This window comes from Megascapheus bottae, chromosome 8 (genome assembly GCF_031878675.1).
Source record: "Megascapheus bottae isolate mThoBot1 chromosome 8, mThoBot2.hap1, whole genome shotgun sequence".
In the NCBI taxonomy this organism is placed as follows: Eukaryota; Metazoa; Chordata; class Mammalia; order Rodentia; family Geomyidae; genus Megascapheus; species Megascapheus bottae.
This window is the reverse complement of record NC_143516.1, coordinates 5,720,495-5,743,450: the sequence shown is the minus strand read 5'-3', so window position 1 is coordinate 5,743,450 and position 22,956 is coordinate 5,720,495. Positions and strand designations below refer to the sequence as shown.

The following is a 22,956-nucleotide window of genomic DNA, read 5'->3' as shown; positions in this document are numbered from 1 at the left end:
TTTCTCTTCTTTTCTTTTCTTTTCTTTTTCCAGTCCTGAGGCTTGAACTAAGGACCTGGGCACTGTCACTGAGCTGCTTTTTGCTCAAGGCTAGCACTCTATTACTTGAGCCACAGCACTGTTTGTGTGGTATTGAGGAATTGAACCCAGGACCTTGTGACAAGCACTTTACTAGCAAGCCACATTTCCAGCCTACAGTGGTTGGTTTATTTATTTATTTTTTTTTATTTTTTGTCAGTCCTGAGCTTGAGCTCAGGGCCTGAGCACTATCCTTGGGCTTTCTCAAGGCTTGAGCTCTACCACTTGAGCCACAGCATGACTTTCAGTATTTTCTGTGTATGTCATACTGAGGAATCAAGCCTGGATCTTCATGCATGCTAGGCAAGCACGCTACCACAAGGCCAAACTCCTAGTTCACATTCTTGTTTTGTTGTGCAGTTCCTTTATGGTCAGAGATGTTGAGCATTTCTTTATGGGTCTATTGGCCATTTTTACTACTTTTTCTGAGAATTTTCTATTTAGCTCATTAGCCCATTTATTAATTGAGTTAGGTTTTTTTGAGGGTTTAATTTTTGAGCTTTTTGTATATTCTGGATAATAGGCCATTTTCTGACATACAACTGGCAAAGATTGTTTTTTAGCTTATCAACTGTGCTCTTTGTCAGACAGAAACTTTTTAATTTGATACAATCTTATTTGTTAATTCTCTCTTTGATTTACTGAGCCCCTAGAATTTTATTCAGAAAATTCCTGCCTGTGCCAGAAGGTTCTACTGTTTTTTCTATTCCTCCCTGTAGTAGTTTCAGGCCTGGGTATTTGGTCCTGTTTTCTTTTTTTTTTTTTTTGCCAGTCCAGGCTAGCACTCTGCCAGCCACAGCACTACTTCCAGCCTTTTCTATTTGTGTGGTCCTGAGGAATCGAACCCAAGGCTTCGTGCATGCTAGGCAAGCACTCTATCCCACTACTAGGCCATACTCCTGGCCCTTGATCTGTTTTTAAATTGATATTAGTGCAGGGTGACAGATAGGGGTTTAGTTTAATGAGTGGTCTTGTTCTTCACTTCCGTTTTCCCCAGATCAAATAAAGAACATTCTTAGGCAGACTTTGTCCATAGGCTCTACTAGCCCTTGAGGCAGTGGCAACATGAAGGAAGGGGAGGGGTTGTCTGTCAGCACCTCGCGATTGTGCAGGTGGCCTCACAGAGTGATCTTTGCCGGAGACACTCTGTGTGTGTGTGTGTGTGTGTGTGTGTGTGTGTGTGTGTGTGTGTGTGTGTGTGACTGCTTGAGTGCAGCCTTGAGGCAGAGCCAGGTGACTTGGGTTTGAATGCAGTTCCTAGGGTTTGAATATGAGACTCGCCTCTTTGCTTGGCATGTGACTTGAAAGTGACATCCTCCCTCCATGAAGATCATGATATGGGGCTGGGGGTATTTTATTTTATTTTATTTTTATTTTTTGCCAGTCCTGGGCTTGGGCTCAGGGCCTGAGCACTTTCTTGGACTTTCTCAAGGCTAGAGGTACCGAGGAATTGAACCCGGGTCTTTGTGCATGCTAGGCAAGCACTCTACCACTAGGCCAAACTCCCGGCCCCTGTATTTTATTTTTTCTTTTTATTTTCACTAGGCAATTGTATCAAGGAGTTTCAACTCACAGCTCAGTGTTTATAAGTCCAGTGCATCTTGACCAGTGCCACCCTTTCCATTACTCTCCTCTCTCTTTCCCCACACACCCATTCCCTCAGTTTCCTGGCTGCATTTTCACATACGTGCATCAAATATTGCAACTTTATCTGCTGCCCTGCCTTTTTCCATTTGCATGGACTCAAGATTGTCAAGTGGTGTGTTTAGCTTCACCCTTTGGCTGCTCTGAGCTGATGAATTACAAATGTGATTGACAGTTGTGTTCAGAGCCTGTCAGGAGCCCTCAAGAGCCCATTGGAATGCATGCATGGCAGCTTGGATTTCTGGGAGGGATCCAATGATGCTTTATGCTGTCACAAAGCCAGGAAATAGCTGAGGACATGGCTTAGTGGCAGAGCACTTGCCTAACATGCCTGCACTGTGGGCATAGTGGACAGGAAAAAATTAGAAAATGCTGGAAGGGCTGGGGACTACCAAAGACTTAGGTAAAGTGGCTGGAAGGGCGCACACAGGGGTCCACTTACTTCCTGTGGTCACCAGGGCATGTAGACAGCTGTCTGTTGCTGTTGCTGAGCCATTGTAGGCCGTTGTGTCACCTGTCAGGAGCTCCCGGGTCATCGCAGTCTCCAGTCCCTCTCTTCTCTGGCCCAGGCACCCTCAGCTTGAGGTAGAATCTAGTAAGCTAGCCTTCTATGGGAAATGGATTCAGCTCTGAAAAATGTAAAGTCTGCCCAGCCAGGGACTCTTTCCTTGGCTGCTGTTGATCGTGTGGGGATCCTGGACCATCTTCGGGCCTTGGTGTTTCTAACCTGAAAACAGGCCCCCATGGCTTCTCCTGGGTCGGGTCAGAGGTTTCATGTGCAGAGCTCTTTTAGTTCCCTGTGGTGTTTTCTAACTACAGACTCCAGAGACAAAGTTTGAGTGCTAGAGAATCCATGCCAAGTGCAGACAACACTTTTATGGAGCCTTGTGCTTGTTGAGAAACATCAGAAGAGAAGCCAGGTGATTTGTCTTATCATTCATGCTGTGTCCATCCAATACCAGTCTCCCAGAGAAAGGTGGCAAAGCCAGCTGTGAATGGGACTAGATGTAGTTTTATGTCACACAGACACAAGACAATTTGCTTTGAGATTTTGGTTTCCTTTGAGGACATGGGGGGGCCGATATAACTGCCAACATGTATTTAAAAAACCATTTAAAAATTAGTCAGCCATGTTAGTGTTTTGCTCACAGGTTGCCAACCATCTGAACTTGGTCGTGCTCTCCGGCATTCTGTGAGTGATAGCTGATCTTTGCTACCTTTTCTCTCAAATAAGAAACTCAGACTTATACATCACCTTGATTCTCACATCCCAGCTCTGCGATGGGCTTTGTGCATCCTAACCTTTGTTGGCTTATCCGTTGGATTTTTAAAAATTTGATTTGTGGTTATGCCGGGATTTGTGTTTTCATTTAGAGTCTGGGAAGCCTTTGGTTTCCAGTGGAAAGTAAAACTTGATCTTCGAACAAAGAAGAGGTAGGCAGGCTTCTTCTATAAACAGGAAGGTTTAAGCATCTCTGGATACTTGAGAAATAATGCTAGTGTTTTGGGGGTTTCAAGGACTGGTCTGTTTCAAAGCCTTGAGCATTCCTTTGAGGGAGAGACTTCTTCATAACTAAATCTGTCTTTTCCACTCCATGGAGGGCAAGAAGAGGCCAGCCTCCAGGGGCCAGCCTTCCAAGTGTTGGTGGCTGGAAAGCCACAGGCATGTGTGTGTTGGCTGCCAGTTGCCTTTGTGTGAGATGGACCAGCTTCCCTGTGTAGCTCATTGAATTGGTTCCTGGGCCTGCTCACCTATGTCCCTGCTGGAAGACCTCTGTCCCTGCTGGAAAGACTGAGTACTCACTCTGGTTCCACCTGGTGGTCCAGAATTATGGGAGCCATGAAAACAGAAAGCATTTGTGCCAAGTTGTCTGATGATGTGTTGTTTAGTGTGTGTGTGTGCGTGTGTGTGTTTGTGTGTGTGTGTGTGTGTGTGTGTGTGTGTGTGTGTTTGTGTCCCGGAACTTGAACTCAGAGACTAGGCACTGTCTGTGAGCTTTTTTACTGCCAGCTAGTGCTCTACCACTTGAGCCACGCTTCATTTCCAGGTTTTGGGGGCAGATTATTGGAGATGAGAGTCTCATGGACTTTCTCACCTGGGCTGGCTTTGAACCTCAACCCTTAGGTCTCAGCCTCCGGAATAGCTAGGATTATAGGCATGAGCCACCAGTACCCAGTGATGGTTTGATTCCTTACATTTTAACCTATGTTCTCAACTTCGTGTTGAACCCAAATGTTCACGATAAACACTTTTAGGTCCCATGCGTCAACCTCAAGCAAATAGACTTCATGCACATATCAAGAGAAATAAAACTGATACGTGATTTATCACGTTTGGTCCAGTAGAAACACATAGATCCTTTTCATTGCTTGTTCAAAATAGTCTATTCTCTATTGAAGATGTATGAAAATATAGGGCAGGGTTCAAAGTATAAACGAGTTGTTTGGGACAGTGTGGCAATGAGTTATTATATCTAAAGAGTAACTCAAATCTACTTTTCATACTGGGTTTTCAAGTAGAATCAAACTAATGTTTTGTTTTATTTAGTAAATATTTGGTTTAATAAAAAAATCAAGGAAGAAGTGACTTCTGTTTTTCCTACACCGTTGAATCAGTAATTGCTTCAAAAATTGTTTGGTTCTATCCAGTCAACATTTCATTAGTGGGTTTTCCTAGGGTCATGTTTTTATCTTCAAAGTCTAACCCAATTCCAAATTATAATGGAGCAGATTCAAAGTAAGTGTGCCAAGGACATTGTTCCCCTCTCCTCTTTCCCTTTCCCCTTCCTTTTTTCCCTTCTTCTTTTCTGTCCATCTTCCTTATCCCCTCCCTTTTCCTCCTCTTTTCAAAAGTAATACTTAGAACCTAGAAAGATATTGTTTCTGTTTTGAATTCCAGTTTTTCCAAGTGTAACTTCTCCACAATGGTGTCTCTCTATTCTGAGCAAAGTTCTCATATGAGGAAACTTTTTCTTTTCTTTTAATCTGTGGTAGATTTACCCGTACACTGAAGGATGGCCCTGGATGTCTCCTTGGGTACCGGGGTCGTAACATTTGTGGACCAAGGCACTGGGTGGTATGATCTTGAATTCTAGTTTGTAACTTGCACGAGGCAGTCATGTAAGCATAGAGAGGACTGACCTGGAATGATTTAGGCCAAAAGTCCTCATCAGATTGTCTGGGCTCTAAGTCTGGGTTGCATCCTACACTCCACTCTCAAAACTCAGCCCAGCAAGAATCTGTCTTACTTCTCAGAGCATAGATCTAAGGGTTTCTAGAGTCTTCAGATCTTCGGGAGGGCAGGAGGTAGAAGATGGCTTCCTTTTCCCGGGGGCTGGGATTTTAGTTTATTTCTTATTCACTCTCATACACCTGCTTCCCTTGGTGCCAGATTCACAGCGGAATCTGGGTCAAATTCACAGTGGAGTCTGGGTCTCGCCTTTCTGTGGCAGACCCTTATTTGCTCTATCTTCATGGCCTGTGTAGGACCATGATTGAGTTGGAGCCCCCCCTCCCCCCGCCCGGCTCTTCTCCTTGTCTGGCATCCTTTCTTGCAAGCTATTCAAGCCTTGAGTTGTGACGGGCGGTGATGTCAAGATACCAGAGCCTTGTACACGATGCTCAGGCTGGCTCTGAGGACTTGGCTCTCACTTAATTCAGGCTCTCAGGACCTTCATCAGTCCTGGAGGCCTTCAGTGAGCTCTGTCGCTGGAAGATGGAGTGTTAGAATGTAGTCTATCCTTGAGCAGCTATAGGTCCATCCTTGACCATCCCCGGCCTCGCTGTTCAGGGCTCTCCTGGATAAAACATGGACTCTGGTGTTGGATCAAAGCATGAGTCTGGACATTGGCTCCATCCTTATTTTCCATTCCATTCCATTCTCCCCTAGGAGTATGACACAGCAGTATGTAGGCATCCGAAAGATCACCCGAATGTAATTTTGCCGTTTGGTTCCTGGAAGAATCTTTTTTAATTGTCCAAACTGTGGTAATGACTTTTAAATCCCTGGGAATAATTTTCTATCGCGTAGCCTCCACCACACCCATCTGGGCTGTTGACCTTGGTTGTGCTGGTTTGGTGTTCAGGCACTGGCAGGTGAGGATGGAGCTGGAATGGCTGACAAATTACCCTGTCCAGACACCCTGTTCTTTATCTCAGCCCATTCTGAATCAGCCATGGGCAGTGTTTATTAGAAAGCTCTTAAAGTAACACTAGTTTTTAAGGGCAGAGATGATGAGAATCTGGGAAACACGAATGTCTCCTAATGAAGACAAGGGCTGTGTTTCCCTGGTCTTGTCTGTGTGTGTTGGGAGGTAGAGTGAAGAGGAAGAAAGGGGCTGAAAATGACCACCACAACCATGGCTGCCTCACAGTTGAAGATCGTAACTAAGCTAGTGACTTTTTCTAGATATGGCCATTGGTCACTTAGGATTCAGGACAGCTTTCCACAATCTGGGCTTTGGAGCCAGGCGTGCTTGCGCTTGGCTCCATCCCTGGCAAGGCTGTCAGTCTGCGTGGCTCACCTAACCAACCTGTCCCAGGCTCTCTTCTGATCTGCGATCTGCCTGGGGTGTGTATTACAAGCACCTCCTGCAGTGTTTAAGTTCATGAAACTGAGTGGTACCAGGCAGCCACCCCCTAAGACCCTTTCTGGTCCATTCCACTCTCCTCTTTTGGTACATTTCGTAACAGGTTGACACGATGTGCTCACTTTCTTAGAAATCCAGTGCAGACAGTTCTGGAGGGCACTAAGTGGGTGAACAGACAGAACAATCTTCAGCATACTGCGTGGGGGGGAGAATCAGAGCGGTTTTCCTGACCCTCTTGACTTCATTGTCCTGTCAGAGCTTCTCATGTGCTGAGCTCCTGGGTGCCTTTCAATACATATTCTCCTGTGAGCTGCAAGTCTACTGTGGCCCAGGATGAACTCAAAGCTGCCTGGGTTTGGATGAGTCCCCACAGGCCCACACATTGATGATGTAGTCCCATGCCCGAGAACTATGGGGAGATGGTGGAATTCTTCAGAAGTGAGGCCTAATGGGGGCCTTAGATCCCTGGGGGCGTGTCCACGGAGGGTGTGATGAGACTCCTTTCTTCCTGGCCTCCTTGAGATGTGCAGCCTTATTCTACTGTGTGCATCCATCACCAAGAGCCAAGAGCCACAGGGACAATCAGTAATGGACAAACCTTGAAGACTGTGAACCAAAAATAAACTTTTCTTCTTTATAACTTGGTTATCACAGGTATTTTTGTTATAGTGGCAGAAAATTAGCAAAGACATAGCAGGGAAGAAGAATAAGTGTATTAACCCATTCCATCTCCTTCTAGCTATTAGTACAATGAAAGTAAATTGTTTTCTGACTGAGTGATTGCTTACTGATGGAATCACCACTAGGACAGGGTTTTGGTTCCATAGGTTCAAACACTAGGACTTCTGTTCGAGGATGAGGTTTTCGTAAGAGAGCATTGGACTGTAACTGGAAGGAGCAGCATTATTTACATCTTCATTCATTCATTTTCTTCCTTGGGAAGAAACGCTCACCACAAGCCTCCTCTTTCAGTTTCTGAGCATCTTGTTTTGCTTCTATGCATCTTTTGGTCATTGTGAGATGTTATATGTTGGAGAAGATACCTGCTGAGATTTCATACGCGAGGAAGAGTAAACGGAAACTATCAACAAGCGGTATATGTAGCTCATTTTGAACGCCAGGAAGTGATTGGTGTCTTGTGTACCAGGCCGCTCACCTGTGGTCTTTCCATCAGCTGGTTCCTGGGCTCTCTCATGTCTAGATTGGAGGGAATGCTTTGGGGATTTCAATCTGTGCACGTACTCTAACACTGCGCCTTTTTTGTTGTTGTTTGGTTGATCGTGGGGCTTGAATTCTGGGCCTGGGCACTGTCCCTGAGCTCTTCAGCTCAAAGCTTGTGTTCTACCACCTGAGCCACAGTGCCCTTCTGGTGTTCTGATGGCTGATTGGTGATACGAGTCTCATGGACTTTCATGCCTGGGATGACTTTGAACTGTGATCCTCAGGTCTCAGCCTCCTGAGTAGCTAGGATTATAGGTATAAGCCACCAGCACCTGGATAACACTGTGCTTTTTGTCTCCAAAAGGGCATCTATGCTTTCATGCTTTGAAAACCATCAAATTTACCCTCTTCATTCATACCATGAATTTATTCAAGGGGTTCCGTCACAAGTCGTCTCGGTAGTCCATTGTTTTGCACCAGAGGCGTGGGAAGTGCTGGAGGGACGGAGTGGCATCTGATAGACTCATCTGTGTATACTCCATTCAGAATTTTCATGCAGTGTAAAGTTACATGAAAATCACAGAAGGGTCGAGAAGCAGCTCCTCTTCTTCTTCCATGAGAATTGCATTCCACGTGTGTTTTTCTTAAATGATATTAAGTTCAAGCCTTTCTTTCTTCCTTCCTTTCTTCCTTCCTTTCTTTCTTCCTTCCTTTCTTTCTTCCTTCCTTCCTTCCTTTCTTTCTTTCTTTCTTTCTTTCTTTCTTTCTTTCTTTCTTTCTCTCTCTCTCTCTCTCTCTCTCTCTCTCTCTCTCATTTAGGCTACTTGTTATTTTCCTTTTCTAACAGCGCTTCGCATTACTGAATAGTTGTTTTCAGATCAAATCATCTGCAAGTGTCTGATGTTGCATGACTACTTCACATCTGTGTTCTGCATGACCATATCCGTCACATAGTCAGCTGACATATTTTGCCTGAAACAATATTATGCATCACCTTGGTAATTTTGCAAATTACGATTTTTTTTTAGAATCTCAAACAGTAGATGTACCCCATTGAAAATGTAATGATTGTGTCTTATTTTTTTCTTCTGGTCTAAAATTTGGAGACATTTCGATAGATGATGCTAAAACCAGAGGTTCACTTTTCTAACATTTACCATGATCATGATCCTGGCTTACTTTCTTTATGGAAATGAGAATGTCTGCTTATCTCTTATGTGTGGACGTGAAGGCTGTCCTTCCTTATCCTGAGGTGTATGTTGTTCTCTGAGGCATGCAGATGGTCCAGCTTTCCACACATGCAAAATGCTCAGTCCTCACCGAACATACAAATGACTCTGGGAACTATATGAGGTCATGACGTTTTCTCCCATCACTGGCTTTATCAGAGTAACTGAGGCAGAGAAGGATGAGGATGAGAATTCGTTTAGATTTGTTTCTTGTTTGAGTTTAATTTGCTACCCATAGTTATCCAAAACACACACAATTTTGTGGATTTGGTATGTTTGTTTTGTTCCCATTCTGTGACGATGTGAAAACATAGCTGTACTTAGTCTTCTGGAGCAGACAGATTAAATGTCATTTGCTATTTGGTTTTTATGTAAACTCTAACAGAGAACATTCAAAAACAAATCTCCCCCACCCCTGCCACGACCATAAGTTGATAGTTGCACTGTTTGCATAGTTGACCACCCACTGAAGCCAAGACATGTGAAACTGCTGTCCACTAAAATGGGTCTGAAAGTCTCGTGGGACCCACCCAAAGACGCCATCGGTAGACCCGTGGAGCATTACAACATTGCCTATGGGAAGTCACTGAAAAGTCTTAAGTACATCAAGGCGAATGCGGAGACATACTCCTTCCTTATTGAGGATGTGGGTAAGTGATGCCACGGCCCTGTCCCCACCCTAGGTTACTGTGTGCCCACAATCTCAGCCACACTCATGAGAGGCCAGCTCAGGGCCCTGGGGCTTTTGGAAATGAAAAGTCAAGTTCTGAGGCTCTCATCACGAAAGCCTGTTGCCCAACGGCATCTGATCTCAAACCATCTTCTCTCCAAACTGAAATACCAAGACATTTGGATTTGCTGAGTATGCCTTTGGAAAATATATTGATTCAGTTTTTGGTCTTTTAGACCAAAGCTTGACTATTAGACAGTTTAGACGGTTTAGTAGCTCAATCTGGAAACTTATGGTTTATAACCAGTTTACAACTGGGGGTTACTCAAGTACAGTTGACCCTTGAATGGTACAAGCCCACTTATGTGTGGGTATTTTTTTTTTAAGATTTTCAGCATTTGAAATAAATGTATAGAACTGTGAAGCCTGGAGACTTACAAAGTTTTTTTTTCTAAGTTGCATATAACAGAGTGCTAGTTCGCTTATTTCTATAATCTTAGCTACTTATTTCAAAGCCATCCTGAGCAGGCAAATCTAAGAGTTAACTAACAAAAAGTGAGAAGTGAAAGTGTAGCTCAGGCGATGGACCGTTAGCCTTGAGCAGGAAACACTAAGTAAGAGCATGAGGCCCCAAGTTTAAGCCCAACTTCTGGCACACAAAAAATGTTGTATATATTATGATTCCACAAAATATAGATGGATAATTACATACACTGATTTATTATAGAAATTTAATTTTTGTCAAACTTACAAATGTAAATGCTTATAAACCATCCATGACGCCCTTTTCAGTAGAGCAAAACATAAACCAAATTAGAGACTCCGCCTTAATGCTAACCCCTGACTGCAGGAAGCCTACTGCAGCACACTGCATGTGTAATGCTGCAGCCACCACTGCCATGGTGTCATGAATAGCCACATGCAATACATCTCCAAGGCATCCCGGCAGTAAACTGTGTCCCAGCAATACGTGATCTCTCTGACAGGCTCAGGCCTATAATCTCAGCTACTCAGGAGGCTGACATCTGGGAATCCTGGTTCAAAGCCAGACCCAGCAGACTCCTATCTCCAATTAACTAGTAAAAAGCCAGAAGTGGCAAAGCATCAGACTTGAGTGAAAAAGCTAATGGACAGTGCTCAGGCCGAGTTCAAGTCCCAGTAGTACTGTCTTCCCCACCCCCTCTCTCTCCTCACTCCACCCCCACACGTGATCTCTCCCAGGTTTTGCTTCTCTTTTACCCTGTACATGTGCACAGCCCATAACTATATGTTATTTGACTGATTATGGGTCTGCAAAGCCTCTGGTTAAAAGCAGGCTCTTAGTACTTAAGAGACATAAATTATATGCAGATTTTTTTTGTTACATGAGCCCTTAACACCCTAGTTACTCAAGGGCCAACTTTAATATGCCTCATAAAAGTATATGGAGAAGTTGGGTATTGGTGGCTCATGCTTGTAATTCCAGCTACTCAGGAAGCTAAAATCTGAGGATTGTGATTTGAAGCCAGCATGAAAAGGAAAGTCTATGAGACTCTTAAATTAAGCAACAACAACAAAAAATGGACAGAAGTGGAGCTGTGGCTTAAGCATGAGCCTTTAGCACAAAGGCTCAGGAACAGTGCCCAGTCCCTGAGTTCAAGCCCCATGACTAACACACCAATAAATGTATATAGTAGGTCATATTTAGCCATGACATGTCATATTTCACTCATTCCAAATTTAGTGTAATTTGATTCTGGAGGGTGGGAGCACTTGACTTTCTGCCTTAATGTATATTGTCTTATAAGGGCAGATGGAGGTGGTGACGGCCTTTGATGTAGAGCTGCCTCCTCCAGTAGTTGGTTTCTGCTTTGGTTTGACCTCTGGGATCTAACCTCAACATTGATCGAGGGTAACCAAAAGGAATCTAGCCAGAATGGAGAAAACTGGGTGTTTCCTAGGTCAAGTTTTCCTTCCGATCTTGAAGCAGATCATAATAAACTCATAGCCTCTCCATGGGTCCCCTACCCACCCTTCCCTCTGCCTCTTGAGGGAGATTGTGTTTTCTGAGTACAAGAGCATGAAGTGTACAAGAGGGAGATGAAGGGAGCCCAGACTACCTTCTGGATTCAGTTAAACTTCTTTTGTACCACCGTGGTCCCTCCGAGTCCAGCTGTGAGGTTAAAGAGAGATTCTAGCAGATGGAAGGCCTGCACACAGTCATAGTTGCTCTAACTTTGGGTTGTTATGATTGCTGCAGAAAAGAAACAAACACATGAAAGAGCCACCCATTCACGGCAAGCTAAATAGTGTCTCCCAAGTGACTTTCTGATGAGTTAACTGGGAGATCAGAGACGTGTGCACTGCATTTCTTGGAAACACAAGTAAGCTTAGCGTAACACCAGTGCCTGGTGAGGGGAGCTGTTGTATTCTGCCAGAACCTGGAGCATTGTCCCATGAGTGGATATAAGGTTGTGCCAGACCCCAAATACCACCAGACCTTTGCTGTATTCAGAGAGAAGCCTCACCAGTCTTAAGGACAGCAGGTGTCTGCAGGGTGGCACCTTGGTCGCTGGTCCTGAGCACAATGCTAGTTTGAGATCCAAATGAGATCTTGTTAAAGAAATGCTCCTTGCAATTGAGAAATGTCTGCCTTTGGCAGAACAGACTCTCCCCTCTCCAGGCCTTTCTCCCCTGCAGTGCTCACTCTCCATGAGTTTGGTACCTGGACTTACTGGTCACAGGATAAGAACTCATTTTTTGAGAAAAGTCAGTTTTTATCTGGAAATCTGCAAATTAAGGTGCATTTTCTTTGTAGTATGGTCACCTGGTTGACTGTGTAGCCCAACACCTTGAAGAGTTCAGCCTGAGGCTCCTGCCATTGCACTTGACCGTAGGACAAAAGTCAGGAAGCGAAACCCAAGTTACTTCCAGATTAGCATTCCCAAGACTCTAGAAACTATTGTTTTCTAACTTTGGGTTGAGATGGTCAAAACCAGCATAGAGATATAGCTTAGGAAACATTTTACTGTGAATAAAAAATCTTTCACAAAGCTTTATATAGTGTAACCAAGATTTCCCATATGCTATATTTTAAGTTGTATTTATTCTTCCACCCTGAAGAGTTCCATTTGGAACTTCCATGTGGAAATATTTGTAGTTTCTGACACTGTTATTCCAGATACCAATTACTAGACTGTGATTTCCTAATTCTACATTGATCTTACATTAAACACTCTAAGAGCCCCTTTTACGGACTGCATATGAATCCAGATTTATTTGACATAGCCAGCACTGTGCTAAATATAGGATTCTTTGGATTGGGCATGTTTCAGATACATGAGAAGATGGTAAAGGATTTTTAATAAAAGTCACATAGAAGGCCATTAGACTTGTCACCTAATTCAGGATTTTATATTTGGTTATAATTGGCCTTAGGGAGGTAGTTAGTGAATCAAAGTGTGTCATTCTTGGAGATTTGCAATGGTAGTTTGACATAAACCATGTATTTCAGAGCCGGGGGTAGTGTACTTTGTGCTGGTTACTGCAGAAAACCACAGTGGAGTGAGCCGTCCTGTTTACAGAGCTGAAAGCCTACCCGGTAAGTCTGACCTGGAATTTCAGACTACTCAGGTTAGGAGAGATCCCCCCATTCTTGCTTTCTCCTGACACTGTAAATTTAGAATTATTAGAGGATTCCTGAATAAGAATCGTCTTAGAGTTCTATAGCAAGCCAAATATAGAAAACTAAAATAGACTTAGCCCCTTTCAAAAGCAAAACAAAGCAACAACCACAAAACCCAGTCGTTTTATTAGACTTTAGTTCATATTTTTTCCAAACTTGCAGATAAAAAAAAACCCATGAGCCAAAGACTCCAAATATACATTTCCCTTGCCGTTTAGATATGGAGTCGCTGCTATGGCCAAAGAAGTCCTTTTGAAGTCTGTTGAAAAGTGCCTTGAACTACTCATTACGGATGTAGCGAAATACGGAAAAGCCAGCAGCCCGTGTTTCTAACTATGCAGTTGCATTTCCCTAATTTAGGAGGTGAATGGATCAAGATTGAGGATTTTCCCATTAAGGGTCCAGGACCGTTTAATGAGACCGGCACAGGTACTACTTGCTCGTTGGTTCGTGTCTTCACTGAAGCAATGGCTCGCAAGAGGGTTGTGCTTCTGTCACACACATGTGCTCACAAACCTTCATCTCATTCTCATCGCTAAACTAACACACGTGCGGTCTGACCTCAGTCTGTCGGCTCTGTGCCCCACAGCCCAGCCCAGACTGCAGCCAGTGGTGCTTGTTGTTTTGTTGTTCTGTTGTGTCCTGGCAGTGCAGTCATGGGAGGGAGAGTGGCTGAGGGCACATCTGAGGACACTGTCACCTTATCGATGGGCAAATGTCGATGTGTGTGAGTGAGGTGGTTGTACTGGCCTTGTTAGAGTTTTCACAGCCCTTTCCCTGTGAGTGGCAGCGATGACAGGATTCATTGCCTGCTGTGTTGCCTCAGTCTCCTCTTTTCTTATCACCTTAGGATGTTTTATGACATGTTAGATAGCCTGCTTTCCATCTCGGCTCCATATCTGTATATGTGTGTGTGTTCTATGGCGTGACATGTCTGGTCATCTTGTTTTACTTCTTGACATTTCTGGTGTAGCTTCTCAGATGTGTTTAATGGATGGTAAAAAGCAATGCCGAGTGAATGTGCTTATTTCAGAATGTAGTTGACATTGTCCCCAGGCAATCTGGCGGGGATCTGTGATCTATTTCGACATGCCATGTGGTTGAATACATCTACCAGGCGTTATTGTTGAGAGAAAGGTGAGTATGTTGAAGTGAAGCTCTATGTGACAAAGACTGGAAGAACAAAGCAGCCCACAGAAAAACCTGGGCAAGGTGAGAGGTCAGATGTGCTCAGGCATGTCGGATAGGGGTTCACCGTGGGTGACTGGAGATGAAGGAGTGGAAATTGGAAGAGGAGAGAAAGAGGTAGGCAGGACTTAGGAAGTTCAGAGAGTGAGTGGGTCGGAAAGGATGGGAAAGAGAAGAGGTGGCAAGGATCAAACCAAGAAACCACAGATAATGTAGTAATGTTCCTTTATCTGTAGGGTATGCTCCAAGACCCTTAGGGCTTACTGGAAACTGTAGATAATACTGAATCCTCTACAAACCATATTTTCCAATACACACACACACACACACACACACACACACACACACACACGCACACACATGACAAGTTTTCATTTACGAATTAAACACAAGAGATTAACAGCAATAAATAGTAATAAAACAGAATTGCTATAATGTACTTTAATAACGTTTGTGACTGTGACTTCTCTCTCCTCCTCTCATTCCAAATAGCCTACAGTGCACTGTTTGCCCTTCTTATGATGATGTGAGAGGCTGCAATGCCAACATGTTTGGGTGAAGTAAGGTTAATGATACATGCATTGTGGCACAGCTATAGGCTACTATGTAGAAATTACTTGAACAAGAACACCAGGAGACTACAACAGTCATGTGATGGCCCCAAAGGCTACGTGGTAGCTAATGAGAAGGAAGTATACACACACACACACACACACACACACACACACACACACACACACACACACTGTGGATTCGCTGGACAAAGGCATTGTTCTGAGTGGTGAGGTGGAAGGCTATCACACACCACGCAGAATTGGGTACCATTTTAAACTTCTGAAATGCTTATTTCCACAATTTCTGATTGACTATTTCTGGGCTACAGTTGACAATGCTGAACTGGAACTTGGAAAGGTAGAACTGGTGCAAGGGAAACTATGGCAGCCTTAGATAGGACTTGTGCAAAGTGGGAAAGGGTGTTTATCTCAGAGGTGTTTACCCTGGCACTCACAGGTGTCATGAGACACACAAACACACTCCCAACAGATGTCTACGTCTTGTGCTTGAGTCTCATATTTTGTATTTTAAGTGACTGTTTCGTTCTTAGGATCTTCTTGATAGACTTTTGGTAAGTGATAAATGTTTAAGAAAAATAATTTTCTTATCTTTGTGTAGGTCATTTATTTCTTATGCATTAAGAAAATCTTGTGGGTACATGCCTCTTGCACATGCATGTGTGTGTACACACATTTGTAGATGTGACCTCTTTGAATAAGAAAATTTATAGAAATGTTGGTTGGGAGTTGGAGAGAGTCATGTCCCAGCTCATTATTTGGTTTATTTACTAGTAGGTTATTTAACCCTTTCTGCAGGAGCTTTGTTGGTGTGCTTGTTGAGGTGCTCTGTTAGAATGCATAAGACTTCACGATTAAAGGATGCACTAGAAGAAAATGCTAGGAACACATGGTATCAGTCAAAACTTTAAAAATAGAACAAGCCAGGTGCTGGTGTCTCACACCTGTAATCCTAACTACTCAGGAGGCTGATATCTGAGGATTGTGTCTCAAAGCCAGCCTGTGCAAGAAGGTCTGGAAGACTTTTTATCTCCAATTAACCACTGGAAAACTGGAAGTGGCACTGTGAGTCAAAGTGGTAAATTAAGAAATGGATAAATAAATAGATAAAGCAACTCATGAACATGTATAGACTTGGTTATAGTGCTCTGGGTAAAACAAAGTATTGCATTTTAATATAAATGAAAATACTAACAAGGTACCAGAAATTAACAGTGTAACATATATTTCTACCTAGAGATCTGTATATACCTTATACCTTTGGGGTTTTTTTTAACTTGGATTCTTGTTCTAAGAAATGGTTAAATAGATGACAATTTTGTTGAACAAAAAAATATTCAGAATTACACATCTCCTTTCCCAGGAAGGGATTTACTCTAAAAACTGCAGTGGTAATTACCTCTTAGTCCTTCAGCTGATGGCATCTCTTGTTCTTCCAGGACTTTCTTTGAAACCAGGGTAGAATTCATTCTTTCACGCTGCTGAAAACAATGGTTCCCATTCAAATTCCACAAGGCCCCCTTTCCTTGGCTTTGACCTATTTGGAACAAATTTTCTTTACCTAAAAATAGAATCTCAGTTGTGTAATCCATTCCTTCAGTGCACAGGTCCCTGGGCACTGATAGTGGGGGAACTAACAGGCAAGGACCCATTGAGGAAAGCTTAACATTATACCAGGCAGGAAAGCCCAGTTAAACAAGGAAGCAAAGAAGAATGCATGGAGCCTACTAGTTTGCTAGGGTTGCCATAGCAAAATACCATAGAGTAGGAGGGAATGGAGGAGTTTGGATAACAGAAATTTATTTCTCTTGGTCAGTGGTCAGATCTCCTACGACCTCTCTCCTTGGCAGGCACATGGCTGTCTCCATCTTGTCCTTGCATGGCCTCTCTTGTATGAGGATGCATCCACACAAGACTGAGGTAGTGATCAGGGCATCCCTGGGGATCCAACTTTCATCTTACCTAGCTCTCAGGAGTCACTCTCTCATTTAAACTTAATTACTTCTTTTATTTCCAGTCCTTGGCCTTGAACTTAGGGCTGGGCACTGTCCTTGGACACTTTTTGCTCAAGGCTAGCACTCTGCCACTTGAGCCACAGTGCCATTTCTGGCTGCTTCTGTGTATGTGGTACCAAGGAATCAAACCTAGGGCTTCACACAGGCTAGGCAGACACTCTACCACTAAGCCACACTCCCAGCCTATATCTTCCTGTTCTGGCCTGAAGGATGAAATGGTTCTAGTCTCTTCACTTATTGGATAGTATCACCTAGCATTTCCGCAGACTTCCACTTGGGTAGCTGAGGTGAGCAGAGTCAGACTCTAGGAGCCTGAACAGGAATATGAGCTCACAGTCTCAGCTGGTCCAGTTATCCTGCATTTGCCAAAATGTCTTCTTGAAAACTGTATTAGAGTTTGGTTGATTTTAGCTCCAAATATGTTCATATCTATTCTAAATAATTTTTATCATTTTCTAAAGTTCTAGCTCTCTCTGCTTTCCTCAAGCTGCGTGACTAAACAGATGTAGTATAGAAAGAAATCTAGATTCTGTACCTTACTTTCTTACATCATTACATTGCATTCACAGAGGCTATAATAATAATAATAATAATAATAATAATAAACAGTAACTTAAAGGTCAATATGGACTCAAGGTCACAATGGCTCCTTGGCCACTTCCAGCCAGTACCAATGGGCTGCTCTCCTGTGGTCCAGCACGTCTCCTCATACAGCCACTCACTGGCCTCCAGGCTGCTCCCTCAATCCAGTAACACGTGGACACTTGGGCTTGTGATGTCCACCCACCAGGCATCCTGGGCCATGCCAGTCCCTATGGCAGAGGTCCATTTCATACCACACCTAGTAGTTTTCCCCTGCAATCTCCTCTTAGAGCTACTTCTCCATACCCAGAATTCTGAATTCCCTGACACCTCTCTTCTATCCATCACCTCATGCACTTGCTTTCAGACCCTTAATCTTCCCAGGAGCAGGGTGGGTGGAGGGTATGTTTTCACAGAATCAGGTGATTCCGATGAGCACTAAGCTTTGAGCTCCTTGGCTGTGAGGTAAGTCACTGGCTCCCTCCTCCCCAGCAGGTCAGAGTCCACAGTTACAGTTGAGGCTGCTGATGGGGAGCTTGGACAGCTGCTTGCAGCACAGAATGGGCACCAAGACCTGTGAGTACGGAGGCCCACTCTTGCAGCAGCGGAGAAGGGATAGTGCCACCGCGTGAGGCTCTGTGGCCAGCACGGCAGGGCCCGCGGGCTGGCTGGTGGGATGATCTGTGAACACTTCAGTGCTATGCACTAAGTAATGGCTTTTAGTCTTCTGAGAAGGAAAACATCTTCCTAGCTACGTCCTGGGCCACAGGCAGCAGCAGTGAGTCCTGAGTGCCAGTGAGTGGGGTGGTAGAGTAATTGACCCTGACAGATGCTTGTGAGGTGACAAACAGCATTCCCAGTTCATGGCACCAAAAATAATCATCTTGATGTAGACAGCTTCCTATCTGAAAAGGTGTTCGATGTTAAGGTATTTTTGGTAATAATTCCTTTCTTGCTCTTACCTGGTTTTCAGTGACCCGGTGTTCCAGACACTCTCATATCCCAAAGCAAGCCTCCCACTTGGGTCAGAGATTAAATGAAAGAGGGATTCCATTTTTTTCATGAGTCCTGTGTTATCTTTCTGTCACTAACCAACACTAAGGTTATGAAGGAAAAAGGCTTATTTTGCTCACAGTTTGAGAGGTTGCATACCATGATCAGTTGGCCCTGTAGCTTTTGACCTGTGATGAGAGAGTACATCATGATGGGAACCTGTGGCAGAGAAAAACTGCTCTCTTCAAGGTGAGGACATCCAGAAGAAAAGGGAAAAGATGGAATGTCACTGTCCTCTTTATTAGTAAGACTTCAGTGTCCTAACCACCCCCCAGGTCCTACTTAAAGCTCCCAAAAAACATCGCACTAGGGTCCACTCGCCATGTGGATTTCTGGGGGACCCTTAGGACCTCAACTGTGGCTACCACAAACACAACTAGTGATACTAGATACTTTACATGGATCACATTCTCAAACCTGACATGTTACATACTATTGTCCAGAAGAAACGGGTTCATGGAGGATAGTCAACATTGCACCGTAGATTGGATGTACACTCTGAATTTAGATTCTGAATAAGCGCACTTCAAAATGTTCACATTTAAATAACAGAATTATAAAGAGGCAAAGCATTGCATTGTGTAAATAGATTTTTGATTCCATATAGCTTCAGGGTGTGATAATTGTGAGGCTGGTGAATCAGGAGAGACACCCCCTCATCCCAAGTGGCTTTCTGGTCTACCTCAATCAGGAGCTGATTGCTTTGCCTGCTGCCCTGTTGGGGGATGATGTATCAAAGTTGCTGTAGATCCCCTGCCCTCCACCAGCTCTGAGTAAGACTTACCTGCTTCTGTTGCACCAAGAACTATGAAGGTGATGTGTTCTGCCAAATTTGCAATACATGTGCAAATTTGGATTGCAAATGGGTAGATGGGAACTTGACTGATCTTGAGAGTTATGACTTCCTGTTTTCAAGATAAAAGACTATGGAGGTTTATTAGAAAATTTTAAAGGCTTTGGTGAGGCAGTCACATACAGCTTCGAGAAAACACTTCAGTGGTTTAATTGCAAATGAATTTGAACCATATGCAGAGTTGCTTAAGTGAACATCAGCTGAAAAGGGGATCATAAAAGATTGTCTAAAAAAGATGCCTGATGGCATGTATAACCCAGAAGTTTGAAAAAAGAAAAAAATGTGGTTGGCCTTTCTAAATCCAAAGGTTTGGAAGGAAGATGAATGTGCTTGCAGGGTGTCATTCTTGCTTGGCTCTGTGGCTTCACCCAGACATGAACTCCAGGTGGTCACAGGAATACCTTGGGGAAGAGTCCTCCTATTCCTTTTCTGCCTGCTGAGGAAACCATCTGGTTCATTACGTGTAGTGCCTGCTGGTCAGGGCAGAGTTCACACTCTGCAGGAAGCATGTTCTGACCCAGACCCTTGTTGAGTAGAAGGGTCTGGGGGGCTGGTGGGAGGCACAGGGATGAGGGGTCAGTTTAAATGGAGGGTACACATCATGAAGCAGAATGGTTTTGCTTCATTTCTGAGTGACAGGGATGAGGATTCCTCTCCTCCTGGTCTTGGGCTGTTCAGGGGGCCTTGGCCCTATGCTGAAGGTCCAGGGTGGAGTGACTGGGCACAAGCCGGCGCCCGAGTGCTATGGGACAGCTGCCCTGCTGCCTCTGGGCCACGCGCCTAGTGTTTGGCAGATTTAGTGTGCATCAGGACAGAGTCCCAGGGATGCTCCTCAGGCATCTATGACAAAGTTCCTCACCCTTGGGACTTCACTTCCTCTTCCTCAGTGATCTGGTCTCTGTAGAGGAGGAGTGGTATCCGGGGTCTTTTGGTGTCTTACCACTTTGATTATGCAATTGGCTGAAGAGCTCCTGGAGTGGCCATCAGAATCGTCCTCAAGGTCCAGCAGTGACAGTGGGTCTGGGCTGCACTGCATCCCCTCCCAGATGCGTGCCTGGAGAGGGCACAGAAGTGACACAATGGTGGCAGAGCACACTGTCTCTGTGCAGTTTATTTTCTATACCCACCTGGGACTCCTGTGTATCTTGTTTTGCTGAACTATTCCAGTGTGTCATAGACTAAGACTTTCCATCAGGGGAAAGTAACTACTGAAACTCCAATACTGTTTTCCCAGTAGCACTTAGGAATGAGGTGCTCAGTCTTGGCCAGGAGAATTCCAGCAGACCCATGAAAGGATATTTCTTTGGTTAGACATTGGGACTAGGTGTGTAACACTTCAGGAAAAGCAATTGCAATGGCTAAATATTTTATGTGTTATTGTGGTTCACATTTGCTTATGTCACTAGTTTTTGTTTTCCTGTCTTATTTAACTTAGCTAAGAATTTTCTAGTCTGATAGAATGTCAGGATTTATGATAGAGTTAATATACGTAATAAAGGAAGAACACTTGGTAAGCAATTGGCTAACACGACTGGAGAGGTACTCATTCCTATATAGGGGCTAGAATTATAGGTCGCTACTAGCAAAAGGCAAGTAATAATAATAGTAGTCGCTAATAGTTGTTCTCAAACACATCAGCTCTTACTTGATGCTCATCTTGATCTGTAAAGGGTAGGCAATGTCCACCAGAACACACTGCTAATAGAAATGTGACATTTCTTGAGGTCAGTCAGATTAGCAAGAAAATTTCTTATAACTTGTTGCTTCACCAAGAAGAAAATAAGAAACACTGGCAAGACAGCATCCATGGTATGATATGGTCAGAGTTTGCCTGAAGTAGAGGCAGGACTTGCACAGGGAGGAGAAATTCAGACCCCACACAGTAGTCAGTTAATATATAGCCCTTGGTAATTTACTGTAAAGTCAAGAAGTGCCTGTGTTTCCAACACTGCAGTGATAAAGCCCACTGGAGGAAAGATAAAAATAGCCTATAATGGGTCTCTGCTGTATTTTTATATCTGCTGTTGCCAGAGAATATATAGTTTGGGCCTTAAGTATTGGGAAGGAAGGGAAAAAAAGAAATAGATGAAAAGAGACATTGTGAAGCATCCAAGATTTCTGTCTGGCAGCCTCACCACATGGTATGTTTTCATTTTACGTTCTTGAAACCTCTTGGTTATAAAATGGGGAAGATATGCTGGGGAAAATGAGCATATTGACCCTGGTTATGGAAATGGATGCTGAAACTCAGCAGCTAACTGTTGAGGCTCAGTGTTTGCATGGATGCTGTGTATAAGAGGGCTGAGCTCGACATGGTATTCTGTTTGATGGTCTCTGTGTCATGTCCTCTTTAAGAGAAGGAAGTGCCCAACAAACCCTTGCGTGTGCGCGTCCGGTCCTCTGATGACAGGCTGTCTGTGGCATGGAAGGCACCCCGCCTGTCTGGAGCCAAGAGTCCACGCAGGTCACGAGGCTTTCTTCTGGGCTATGGAGAAAGTGGCCGGAAGATGAATTACGTTCCACTTACCAGAGATGAGCGGACACACGAGATTAAGAAGCTAGGTGAGTTTGAGACGAGTGAATACACAGTTCTTTGGTGAGCAATCGTTTTGGTTTTTAGAGCTCACTTACGGTGGAACACTGTCTTAGACATGATGTTCATTTTCCAGGGATGACAATTATTCAAGGTTATACGTTTTTGTTCTTGGCCATCACTTTTAAGTTGTAGCTTGTGACAAATCAAGGATGCTTTCGGGGTTGTTTCCAGACTTCTAAGCCAGATCATTTTTTCCAGATGCAAGAGGAAACTAGTGCTTCACTATCTTATCTTTCCTTTCATTGTTGTATGGTTTGAAGCTTTCTCTTAGAATTCTGGGGCCCTGAACCCTGTATCCTGTGGAGATGAAGCCTTGTGGCAGCTGAGTGAAGCTATAAAGCAGGCCTTCCTCCCTTTCTCCTTGAGCCCCTGGTTGGAAAAAAGAAGCATTAGACACGGAATGCCAATTTCCATGCCATTCCAGAACACTTGCTGAGACCTGGAGACTTGTGCATAGTTGAGTCTGGGTTGGGTCTGACCTTTCTGGCTGTATTTATTGACAGGCCTAGAGGAGGAGCAGGCCACATTCTGAGAGGGGGCTACTTCCCTCTCAGGCTGGTGCTTCCATGTGTCAGGAGGCAAAGTCCATGGTTTGTTCTCCTTTCCTTCCCTCTGTCTACTTGATGAATTCAAAGAGGTTGGATGAGCATGGCTGGGTCCCTTCCCACATCCTCCTCCTGGAGGAAGTCAGGCTGCAGAGAGCCCAAGGGTTTAGGGCAGCTGTGGGCCTGAGAACAAGTAGGGTGGCTTTAGGAGGGCAGCAGGGTAACCGTGAGGAAAGCAGCTTAATGCTTGTTGCTTAGTGTCTTGCTCTGGAATCTGGGCAGGCACCTCTATAGTCCTCAGCTTCCCGAGGCTGCTTCTCTGTGTCACACTGCGAGTGTGGAACAGCACGGAGTCTGCCTGCTGGACATGGACAGAAACCAAATTCATCTCCTTGGAGCAGCCTCGGAGATGCTTCTCCCATTGCTGGTGTTAGTGCTGCGGTCTTCTCCCCCACTGCAGCCTCTGGGCTGGCACTGCTGTCAGTTAAATGTGAGCCGCCTGACATCCTCCTCTCCA

The 22,956-nt window shown here is 44.2% G+C and overlaps 1 protein-coding gene across 1 annotated transcript in view; it reads left to right on the top strand.

Annotated features, from left to right (window-relative positions):
- Positions 1-22,956, top strand: part of Fndc1 (fibronectin type III domain containing 1) — a 72,218-nt gene that overhangs the window by 8,241 nt on the left and 41,021 nt on the right. The window contains exons 2-5 of the mRNA XM_090337886.1: positions 9,157-9,351; positions 12,865-12,951; positions 13,396-13,464; positions 21,654-21,860. Of these exons, the coding sequence (XP_090194012.1) occupies positions 9,157-9,351; positions 12,865-12,951; positions 13,396-13,464; positions 21,654-21,860 (558 nt within the window). The remainder of the gene's footprint in view (positions 1-9,156; positions 9,352-12,864; positions 12,952-13,395; positions 13,465-21,653; positions 21,861-22,956) is intronic.